Here is a 12,486-nt window from a genome sequence, read left to right as displayed (position 1 = left end):
GTGTAATATGTAATGCTATGTGACCTGTGCCCTGAGCCCCATGCCTTGTGTGTGTAATATGTAATGCTATGTGCCCTGAGCCCCATGCCTTGTGTGTGTAATATGTAATGCTATGTGACCTGTGCCCTGAGCCCCATGCCTTGTGTGTGTAATATGTAATGCTATGTGCCCTGAGCCCCATACCTTGTGTGTGTAATATGTAATGCTATGTGACCTGTGCCCTGAGCCCCATGCCTTGTGTGTGTAATATGTAATGCTATGTGCCCTGAGCCCCATGCCTTGTGTGTGTAATATGTAATGCTATGTGACTTGTGCCCTGAGCCCCATGCCTTGTGTGTGTAATATGTAATGCTATGTGCCCTGAGCCCCATACCTTGTGTGTGTAATATGTAATGCTATGTGCCCTGAGCCCCATGCCTTGTGTGTGTAATATGTAATGCTATGTGCCCTGAGCCCCATGCCTTGTGTGTGTAATATGTAATGCTATGTGACTTGTGCCCTGAGCCCCATGCCTTGTGTGTGTAATATGTAATGCTATGTGCCCTGAGCCCCATACCTTGTGTGTGTAATATGTAATGCTATGTGCCCTGAGCCCCATGCCTTGTGTGTGTAATATGTAATGCTATGTGACTTGTGCCCTGAGCCCCATGCCTTGTGTGTGTAATATGTAATGCTATGTGCCCTGAGCCCCATGCCTTGTGTGTGTAATATGTAATGCTATGTGCCCTGAGCCCCATGCCTTGTGTGTGTAATATGTAATGCTATGTGCCCTGAGCCCCATGCCTTGTGTGTGTAATATGTAATGCTATGTGACTTGTGCCCTGAGCCCCATGCCTTGTGTGTGTAATATGTAATGCTATGTGCCCTGAGCCCCATACCTTGTGTGTGTAATATGTAATGCTATGTGCCCTGAGCCCCATGCCTTGTGTGTGTAATATGTAATGCTATGTGCCCTGAGCCCCATGCCTTGTGTGTGTAATATGGACAGAAGAGAGGGATGACTGGACAGTCTTCCTCTGTGACCTTGATGTCCCCAACAAAGACTCCCCCGTAAAACAAGCAAGGTGTTGTAGCAAACAAGACCCCCACAATGCAGCAGCGGCACATGTAGAATTCGAATGAATAGAACGTGCTTGGAACCTCTAACCCTGGCAATTTGACTGGAAAACTCATGGGTACACTCACAGTGGCTGCCTGGCATTGTGACGCAATAATCCTATTTCTACTTCCTGTGTTGCTCCTATGGACAAAGATTAGTTTAGCATCTTCCTCTTTTACAATGGGTACACTCACAATGGTCTCCAGTCCACCCATTATGCAATCAGTGACTTGAATGGGGACGTCCGTTCTATTCTATTGCTATGTCAGCACATGCGGGGAAAATGTATGTCTAATATACTTTCTTTTTTTAAATATATATATATTTTTTAGGGGTTGGGGGGTTATTTGCCTGGCCAATAACCGTAATCCAAAATTCCATAACCATCATAGCCCTAACACACACACGCGCATACAGACTTTGACAGACACACACACACACATACACACGGCTCCAATTTCCCTCCACCACTCGCTGTGCTTCAGAAGTTCCTGATACAGCCAACCCATTAAAGTCAGTCTGTAATTGGAAAATAAATTCCTACCTCTAGTCATAAAAAAAGACAGGCTTATTCAGAGCTGTCTAATATTGATCCGTCCCCTCCCTTATTTTTACCTTCCTCAAACATAAAAAGCCCTTCCGTATTTGATTTGGAGTCCTGAAAATGTAACTGTCTGTATTTTTTTCTGCTTCAAACTCAAGTTTACATTCTTAATGGGGTGTGTGACATACACCCTGTGTATATAATCCCCTCATCAATTATGTACCATTCGAATCTATGTCTCACCTCTTCCTCCCTCCTGATCAATGTAGGTGAGATATGATACCCTGGCTGGGTCAAAGAGCCCACTTTAATGTTAGGTTATAGATTGAAGCTATAGATTAATACAGCCAAGGGTGTACAGTCCAGGGTAGAGGGATCAACATGCTGAGGAATGATGGTATTACAGGGGAATGTGGAGGAAGGAAAGTTCAGGCCAGGACATCTCTCTATCCCCTCTATCTCTTCTTCACCTCTGTCTCTCCTCTGCCACCCCCCCCATTTCTTCTATCCCCAACCTGTCATTTCTCCCCTTGTATTCCTTGCTCTCCCCCATCCCTCTGTCCCCTGTATCTCCAGTGGAAGTGGGGATTATGCAGCCTCTCATCCAGATGGGCTGTTGCCTTTTTTTCTCCACTCCACTCTCTATTCCCCCCATGGAGGTAGCTGTATTGAGTATGCAGTGTCTGCTCCATCCTACTCTCTTACATCTTCTCTCTCTCTCTCTCTCATCCCTGTCTCTCGCTCTCTCTCCATCCCTCTCTTTTCCTTGTGTCTACAGTTGAGGTGTGTGTGACAGTAGGGATTATGCATAGACCGGTCCAGGCGTGCCTACTGTGTATCTGTGGAGGCTTAAAGCCCAAGGATTCTAGTTGACAGAGGTTGAGGGAAGCGGGGGGGGGGGGGGGCTGATGGCAGGTGAAGGGAGCGGGGGGCTGACATGAAGAGGGGAGCGAGGTCTAGACAATATTGGCTCAGTGTAATTGCTTTCATATTCGTATTACTGCTAACACATAGTCCCCAGGTATGCTTCGTTTAGAGACTCCTACAGGTATCTTACTTTCTGATGATTTTATATGGAGTAAAAATGAAGTGAATTAGGTGAAGAGTAGTAGAGTGCTGGGACGGGTGCGCGTGTGTGTGCCTGCATGCATATGCGGTGTGTTTCATGCTGAAAGGGTAAATGCATTGCCAAATCAATTGAAGGTTATCTCAAGTCACCTTGGGCGATTTAAGTAGGAACGATGCACTAAGGTATACAGTTAAGTGTTACTGATGAAACCCCTACAGTAAGCTGATTCCAGACAGTGAAATGAGATTGCCTTTTTATTACAAAAGGAGCCAGTGAACTGGGATGCATAGAATGTGTGTCCTTGTGTAGGAAGACATCGTATGTAGGGGAGGGCACGCATCTCAGAGTGAATGAATGAATGAATGAATGCATGATGGACTGAGTGAGGTGTAGAAGAGTGAGTGAGTAAGTGTATGCCAATATCCTGGTGTAGTGCTAGTGCACACACACACAAGTACAGTCCCAGAGCAGCTCTCTAATTAACCCATTGCCCCTCGCAAACAGCCCGGTTCTCTCAAGTCTATATGCACGGCTCCCTCATACACATTTCCAGTGTGTGTGCACCCATGTGAATTTGTGTGTGTGTGTGTGTGTGTGTGTGTGTGTGTGTGTGTGTGTGTGTGTGTGTGTGTGTGTGTGTGTGTGTGTGTGTGTGTGTGTGTGTGTGTGTGTGTGTGTGTGTGTGTGTGTGTGTGTGTGTGTGTGTGTGTGTGTGTGAGCGTGTGTGTCACTGCTACTGGAGGCTGGTTGAAGCAGCTCGGTGTAGCCATCCTACAAACCCGCTGGCACGTCCTCCTGCCAATTAGATAATAACTATTAGAATGCTACACATAAAAGACCTGGCAACAGCCCCTTTTCTCCCTTTCTGTCTCTCCCTCAGTCCCTTTCTCCTTTTATTGCAAGAGACAAAAGTGAGGCTTACATCACCCACTCTAAGGATCAGGAGAGGGCTGCGGTGTAAACATTCTGACAGGATGTTATGTAGACATTTTCAGAACCTCAAGGTTTATGCCTCGATCACACCGACAGCGTCATTGCATTTTGGTTGCAGAGGCATTTTTTGCGTTGGAGGCAATTGTAGTGCGTTCTGTGTGGTGCATACTTTGGATTTATCGAGCGTATGCGTCAAACTGTATGTGTAGATGGCTTGACAGCAATGGTCGCACAGAAGGTGAATGTTGAGCTTTTGTTGCACACATATCCAAATGATGCTGCGTACCATTTTGCACAATGATTCTGTAGGGGTGATCAGGGCATTAAATGGCCAGGGTGATAATGAAACACTTCTCATACACCTGTAATACCTCTATGACTCATACCAGCTGTAAATCACTCAGATGAAGCACTGGGAATGGCTGGATCAGAGGAGGTTCACAACAAGTGGGCGGGACTCAACCTCTGGAGCAGGAGATCTGATGGTTTGGGGGAAAAGCACAGTTGAACTTGGCTTGCAGGCTTTCTGGCTATCTGTGTGTAGGTGAGTTTGATGTACTCTCATCAGATATAGTCTGGGTTCACTATAATGAGCAATGTGTTAACATTGTGATCTGCCATCCAGAACACATAAGTTAATGTTTTCATTGATGATGAAAATAGAGGGAAACATGTTGGTTCTGTTGCTAGTTACTTAATAATACAACGTGTTTAAAATGCTGCGTTGCCTGTTGTGAGTTGATAACAATAACAAAATCCCCGTTACTACAAGCAGGAGCCATCTAACACATCTCACAATCTACTACTAGCTCCAGTTTGTCAACTTGAATTATAATGCATGTAGGCCTATTATTTATATATTGACACTGGACTCTTGTCATGTTGTATTCCTCCCCTAGCTTGGTCCAGTTTGGGATGCAGATACAGTGGTAGGGGTCCAAAATGATCCCTATTTAGTGCACTACTTTTGACTAGAGCCCTATGGGTACAGTATAGGAAATAGGGTTCCATTTGGGACACATCCTGTGCCTTGTTATCCTTAAACGGATAATTCTGGATTTTGGCAATGTGGCCCTTTTATCTACTTGCTAGCAGATACCCATAGACTTCACGTTATTGCGCTAACGCGAGCGTTTGCTAACAAAACTACCTCGAACTTCCTTCATACTGGACACAAATACATAAAAATGGTATCCACGAGTTCATCTGACTCAGGGGAATTATCTCTTTAAGTCATAATTAGACCGACTATAGTGTAGTGGTGTTTGTTAGTGCGTACCTACAACAGGTGCCTGAGCCCAGCCAGCCAGCCCAGCTGCACATGGTTTACACTCCAACTCCATTAGTCTATAATGCTGGAGTGCATCAACAAGTTCTGCCTCATCATGTCCCACTTACTAAAGATCAGACAGGCCACTGTGCTTATCTGCTGCTCTGCTTGGGGTCAATGGATCATACAATGGGAGAGCTTTACGGATGTACTTGATGCCATACAAATATAGCCATCCATTTTGTCTTCTAGGTCTATAATCTACACAGGACTCTAGAAAGGAGGCTTCACTCAATGCTGCATGCAGCAGACTCTTGTCGTATTGAGCGACAGAGAAATCAGAGGATAAATTGTGTGTGTGTGTGTGTGTGTTTACGACTGTGCCTGCGTGTTAGGGATGGACATTTAAAATAATTTCAGTATTCAAATAATCATGCTTTTTTTTGCGGATATCTGGATAGTGTTTGAAAGAAACATTTGGGGGGAATCTTCAATGAAAACTTGCTCACCAGAGAGAGAGTCAGTGCGCTCTGCTTGTTTCACCAGAAAGGTGGGGGGTGGGGGTGGGGGAGGGGTGAGAGAGGTGCAGGGGCTGGTGTGTGTGTGTGACCGTATGTGTGTGGCACAGAGGAAGAGAGAGTGCAAAAATAGCTATAGTAAACCAACGTGCACTAGTTTGACTAACTTGTTGCTGCCATAGGTTATCTATCATACCATCTGGTAGTTGTCACGCCTTGGTCTTAGTATTTTGTGTTTTCTTTAATTATTTGGTCAGGCCAGGGTGTGACATGGGTTTTTGTGGTGTGTTTTTGTCTTAGGGGTTTTGTGGGGTGTCTAAGTAGTCTAGGGCTAGCCGTTACAGAATCACCCACCACACACGGACCAAGCAGCGTGGTAACAGGCAGCGACAGCAGGAAAAGCGAAAGGAGGAATGGACATGTGAAGACGTGTTGGATGGCAAAGGTTGTTACACTTGGGAGGAGATACTGGCCGGAAGAGATCGCCTCCCATGGGAACAGGTGGAGGCACTTAGAAGAGCAGAGGCAGCCGGAGATAAGAGCCGACGATACGAGGGAACACGGTTGGCAAGGAAACCCGAAAAGCAGCCCCAAAAATGTATTGGGGGGGGGGGCTCAGGGAGAGAATGGCAGAGTCAGGAGTCAGACCTGAGCCAACTCTCCCTGTTAATCGTGAGGAGCAGCGATCAAAGGACTTCTGGACTTGGGAAGAGATATTGGACGGAAAAGGACCATGGGCGCAGCCTGGTGAATATCGACACCCCAAAGAAGAACTGGAGGCGAAGAGAGCGGAGAGGCGCTGGTATGAAGAGGCAGCACAGCGACGCGGATGGAAGCCTGAGAGTCACCTCCAAAAATGTATTGGGGGGGGGGCTCACAGGGAGTATGGCGATGCCAGGTAGGAGACCTGCGCAAACTCCCTGTGCTTACCGGGAGGCTAGAGAGACCGGGCAGGCACCGTGTTATGCTATGGAGCGCACGGTGTCTCCAGTGCGGGTGCATAGCCCGGTGCGGTACATACCAGCTCTTCGTATTGGCCGGGCTAGAGTGGGCATCGAGCCAGGTAAAGTTGGGCAGGCTTGGTGCTCAAGAGCTCCAGTGCCCCTGCACGGTCCGGTCTATCCAGAGCCACCTCCACACACCAGTCCTCCGGTGGCAGTACCACCAGTTCCAGCACCAAGCACCAGGCCTTCAGTGCGCCTCGCCTGTTCAGCACAGCCAGAGCCTTCCTTCCCTCTAGCGCTGCCGGAGCCTCCCGCCTGTTCAGCACAGCCAGAGCCATCCTTCTCTCTAGCGCTGTCGGAGCCTCCCGCCTGTTCAGCGCAGCCAGCGTTTTCCTCCTCTCCTGCGCTGTCGGAGTCTCCCGCTTGTTCAGCGCTTCCAGAGCCTTCCTCCTCTACAGCGCTTCCAGAGCCTTCCTCCTCTACAGCGCTGCCGGAGCCTCCTGCCTGTTCAACGCAGCCAGAGCTGCCAGACTGCATGGAGCAGCCTGAGCTGTCAGTCTGCATGGAGCAGCCTGAGTTGTCAGTCTGCATGGAGCAGCCTGAGCTGTCAGCCTGCATGGAGCAGCCAGAGATGTCAGTCTGCATGGAGCAGCCAGAGCTGCCAGTCTGCATGGAGCATAACACGGTGCCTTCCCAGTCTGCATGGAGCAGCCAGAGCTGTCAGGTTGCATGGAGCAGCCAGAGCTGCCAGTCTGCATAGTGCAGCCAGAGCTGCCAGTCTGCATAGAGCAGCCAGAGCTGCCAGTCTGCATGGAGCAGCCAGAGCTGCCAGTCTGCATGGAGCAGCCAGAGCTGTCAGTCTGCATGGAGCAGCCAGAGATGTCAGTCTGCATGGAGCAGCCAGAGCAGCCAGTCTGCATGGAGCAGCCGGAGCAGCTAGATTCGCCAGTCAGCCAGACTCTTCCAGATCTGCCAGTCAACCAGACTCTTCCAGATCTGCCAGTCAACCAGACTCTTCCAGATCCGCCAGCCAGCCAGGATCTGCAAAAGCCAACTACCTGCCTGAGCTTCCTCTCAGTGCTGAGCTTCCTCTCAGTGCTGGGCCTCCCCTCAGTGCTGGGCTTCCCCTCAGTGCCGGGCTTCCCCTCAGTCCCGAGCTACCCCTCAGTCCCGAGCTGCCCCTCAGTCCCGAGCTTCCCCTCAGTCCCGAGCTTCCCTTCAGTCCCGAGCTTCCCTTCAGTCCCGAGCTGCCCCTCAGTCCCGAGCTGCCCCTCAGTCCCGAGCTGCCCCTCAGTCCCGAGCTGCCCCTCAGTCACGAGCTGCCCCTCAGTCACGAGCTGCCCCTCAGTCACGAGCTGCCCCTCAGTCCAGTGGGGTTCTGGGTGAGGACTATTAGGCCATGGTCGGCGGCGAGGGTGGATTATCCCAGGACGCAAGGGGGAGGAACTATGACATTTATGGAGTGGGGTCCACGTCCCGAGCCGGAGCCGCCACCATGGACAGACGCCCACCCGGACACTCCCTATGGTTTTGAGGTGCGTCCGGGAGTCCGCACCTTAGGGGGGGGGGGGGGGGGGGGGGTTCTGTCACGCCTTGATCTTAGTATTTTGTGTTTTCTTTAATTATTTGGTCAGGCCAGGGTGTGACATGGGTTATTGTGGTGTGTTTTTGTCTTAGGGGTTTTGTGGGGTGTCTAAGTAGTCTAGGGCTGCCTGATGCGGTTCTCAATCAGAGTCAGGTGATTATCGTTGTCTCTGATTGGGAACCATATTTAGGCAGCCATATTCTGTGAGTGTTTTCGTGGGTGATTGTTCCTGTCTTTGTGTTTGCACCAGATAGGGCTGTTTCGGTTTTCACATTACGTTTATTGTTTTTGTATAGTTCGTGTTTCTTTATTATTTAATAAACATGGATTGCAATAGCCACGCTGCATTTTGGTCCGACTCTCCTTCGACGGAAGAAAGCCGTTACAGTAGTGCCCATCTTGACTGCATCAAATCATTGTAAAGAAGTTAGCTAGCTAGCTACAGTAGCCAGCTAAGTTAACCAGCTAGCTAGCTAAAGTAGCAAGGCTAATTTAGGCTATTTTGCTGCGCTACCCATCCTTGGAGCAGGTCAAGAGCTTCAAGTTCCTTGGTGTCCACATCACCAACATGATCCTAACACACCAAGACATGCCTATTCCCCCCCAGGAGAATGAAAAGATTTAGTATGGGTCCCCAGATCCTCAAAAAGTTATACAGCTGCACCATTGAGAGCATCCAGACCGGTTGCATCACCGCCTGGTATGGCAACTGCTCAGCATCTGACCGTAAGGCGCTACAGAGGTTAGTGCGTATAACCCAATTCATCACTGGGGCCAAGCTTCCTGCCAGGACCTCTATACTAGGCGGTGGCAGAGGAAGGACTCCAGTCATCCAAGTCATAGACTGTTCTCATTGCCACCACATGGCAAGCAATACCAGGTTAGGTCCAAAAGGCTCTTTAACAGCTTCTACCCTCAAGCCATAAGACTGCTGAACAATTAATCAAATGCCCCCCCCTACAAATTACATCGACTAACTTGTACCCCCCGCACATTGACTCGGTACCCCCTTATATAGGGGTGGCAGGTAGCCTAGTGGTTAGCGTTGGGCCAGTAAACCGAAAGGTTGCTAGATCGAATCCCCGAGCTGTCAAGGTACAAATCTGTCATTATGCCCCTGAACAAGGCAGTTAACCACTGTTCCTAGGCTTTCAATATAAATAAGAATTTGTACTTAACTGACTAAATAAAGGTTAAATAAAATAAAAAAATATAGCCTAGTTATTTTGTTACTTTTTAAAAACTTTTGTTTCTCAACTCTATTTTCTTAACTCCATTGTTGGTTAAGGGCTTGTAAGTAAGCATTTCACAGTAAGGTGACACCTGTTGTATTCGGCGCATGTAACAAATACAATGATTTGATTTGTCTACAGCAACTCCATTCATATGACACAATAGCCTACCTGTTGGTTGATCATCGTAGCCTACTCGTTTTATTATCAAACTTAATTCCATTTTGCATTGATTAGAAATCTCCCACTTCTTTGATTTTCCAACAATAACAACAAACTACATGTGTGAAACGTTTGTGGGCTACCAGTGTATCTTTTTGATGGGGCACACTTATAAAAACTGTCATAAAACTGTAAAAAAAAAGAAGGAATTTAATAATCTATCCTTGTAGGCTATGTAGCAATGTCACAGATCATTTTATTTAATTTTAGACAAAGCCTTAAAAGGTGCGATATGTAACTGATCAAATTCACGTAGAAATGAGTTATACATCTGTCATTATCATTGAAAGCAAGTCTAAGAAGCGGTAGATCTGCTCTATGTGTGCTATTTCTATACTTCTCGTTCTTAACTTTTGTTTTTTGCTTTTATACACCAGCTTCGAACAGCAGAAAATACAATATTTTTGCTTATGGAAAATATATTTCACAGCGGTTTAGATGGTACACGGATTCTCTACACAATTACTGTTTGTTAAACTGAAATTAGGGAAACTATTAGAAATTTAGCAACCAGGAAATGGCGGAGCGATTTCTGCATTGTGCACCTTTAATAAAATAAATTTAAAAATGAATACTCTCCCAATTAATTGAATACTGTCACTTTGGATATTTTAGTATTCATATAACCATTCCCATCCCTAGTGAGTGCGTGCCCTTATTTGCCTTTCGTTATATTAGCCAGCAATAGTGACTCAGAGACTTGACTGTTATCACCATATGACCCTTTCGTACCTCATATTGGTATATTCATATTGGTATTCATGATGCTATCCTCTGTTTGTATGATCTGCCTAGATACTGATATAGGAATGGAGCCACTGCCTTTAAAAATGTTCCATTTGGAGATAAAAATATGCAATATAATTTTATTGTCCTAGTTCTGTTTGGACTATTATTATTATTATCGCTGAAGTTTACAATTGGCTCAAAATCGCTGAAGTTTACAATTGGCTCATTCATCCCCCTCCTCTCCCCTGTAACTATTCCCCAGATGGTTGCTGCAAATGAGAACGTGTTCTCAGTCATCTTACCTGGTAAAATAACGGATAAACAAGTAACGGATGAACAAAACAATGGATAAACATGATATATTATTTTCCTATTCCAACCCCGCCACCCCACTCTCTTCCCCATCCTGGTTCCTTGCCTCATCCCCTCTTTCTCATGCTCCTCTCTCCTCCCCTCCTCTTGCCCTCTCCTTCTCCTCCCCCTGCTCCTCTCCTCCTCCATCTCTCCTCTCCCACAGAGAGCCAGCTCCTTCCGGGGAACAATTTCACCACAGACTGTAACAACCCAGGGAACTTCATGTGTGGGGACGGGAAGTGTATCCCAGGGGCGTGGCAGTGTGACGGAGTGTCCGACTGCTTCGACAAGAGTGACGAGAAAGGCTGCCGTGAGTACAGATCCCTTTCTCCGCTGGCTAATTCTCTCTTCCTCTCTCTCTCTCTCCTTCCCTGTCACCTAGGGTTGGGCCGTTTCCCGATTTCCATACCGTTTCTGTTCCATCCCGGGGTATACGGTATTAACGGAAGTGCACACAAGGGGCACTATTTCCAAAAATTCTAAAATATTATTTTGAATCTAGAAAACAATTTAGGAAACAGGAATCTTGATCCAGGAGGGGTTTGGATGTCTCTGATGTTACCAAGAAGCTTGATCTTGAAATCTAGCCACTTAGCTAACAAGATAGCAAACCAAATGCATAGCTGGAGCCCTAAGCTGGATATAATTTCTTTTACACATCTTTGATTTCTTACCAAAGGTTTGATTTCAATTAAGGAATATGTCGCCTACTCATGTTGGGTGGGAGGGTTTTAGGTCCCTCCCACCCATCTACACACTCCCCTCAATAGGGCTGTGGCGGTCATGAAATTTAAACAGCCGATGATTGTAAAGCAAATAACTGTCAGTCTCATTGTAATTGACCGTTAATTAATATAAACACATTTAGCATCCAAACACTTTTATTTAACTAGGCAAGTCAGCCTACACCGGGCAACCCCGGACGACACTGGGCCAATTGTGCGCCGCCCTGTGGGACTCTCAATCACGGCCGCTTGTGATACAGCCTGGATTTGAACCAGGGTGTCTGTAGTGACTAGCACTGAGATGCAGTGCCTTAGACCGTTGTGCTACTCAGGACCCTACAAGCCACTGATGCAGAACTTTGGAACATCTACATTTTAAAAAGTCTAATAAATCCATGTGAAATAGCCTACACCTTCACAATAAATTCAATATTTATTTTAGACAGGTCTAAAGAAACAGGATATGAAGAAAATGTAGTCTATTTCAGAAGAACAGAATAGCATACTCTGAGTTTTCCCTCTGTTAGGTCCTGATCTGGCTATACCATATGGCTGTGGGCTACACTAGTGCACTACTGCAAAGAAATGGCTGAAGTTGAAGACTTTTATTTCCCTCACCAACTTTAAACATCAGCTATCTGAGCAGCTAACCGATCGCTGCAGCTATACATAGTCCATCTGTAAATTGCCCACTCAATCTACCTACCTCATCCCCATACTGTTTTTATGTACTTTTCTGCTCTTTTGCACACCAGTATCTCTACTTGCACATCATCTGCTCATGTATCACTCCAGTGTTGATCTGCTAAATTGTAATTTTTGCTCCAATGGCCTATTTATTGCCTACCTCCTCATGCCTTTTGCACACCCTGTATATAGACTTTCTTTTTTTCTACTGTGTCATTTACTTGTTTATTGCGTTATTGGCTTGTTTATTGTTTATTCCATGTGTAACTCTGTGTTGTTGTCTGTGTCACACTGCTTTGCTTTATCTTGGCCAGGTCGCAGTTGTATATGAGAACTTGTTCTCAACAAGCCTACCTGGTTAAATAAAGGTGAAATAAAAATAATTAGCAGACAAGATTTGCTTAGAATTCCGTGGCATTGTTTTATAATATTTTATAGTATGAAGAATACAAGTGAACAACGCTGAATAAAATTATTTGAGGGAGTGCGCACATGCAGCTATTCCGTGTTGAGCGGTTGACAAAAAAAGATGTACTCTTAGATGCTTCATTTAGAGTTATTCATGTAATCTTAGT

At 46.4% G+C, this 12,486-nt stretch overlaps 1 protein-coding gene across 1 annotated transcript in view; it reads left to right on the top strand.

Moving 5' to 3' along the window:
• Nucleotides 1–12,486, top strand: part of LOC109867480 (low-density lipoprotein receptor class A domain-containing protein 3) — a 137,742-nt gene that overhangs the window by 44,882 nt on the left and 80,374 nt on the right. Inside the window, exon 2 of the mRNA XM_020456661.2 lies at nucleotides 10,663–10,809. Coding sequence (XP_020312250.1) covers nucleotides 10,663–10,809 — 147 coding nt within the window. The remainder of the gene's footprint in view (nucleotides 1–10,662; nucleotides 10,810–12,486) is intronic.

The sequence above is a fragment of the Oncorhynchus kisutch genome, linkage group LG22, assembly GCF_002021735.2.
Source record: "Oncorhynchus kisutch isolate 150728-3 linkage group LG22, Okis_V2, whole genome shotgun sequence".
Classification (NCBI taxonomy): domain Eukaryota; kingdom Metazoa; phylum Chordata; class Actinopteri; order Salmoniformes; family Salmonidae; genus Oncorhynchus; species Oncorhynchus kisutch.
This window is presented reverse-complemented; position numbering and strand designations above follow the sequence as displayed.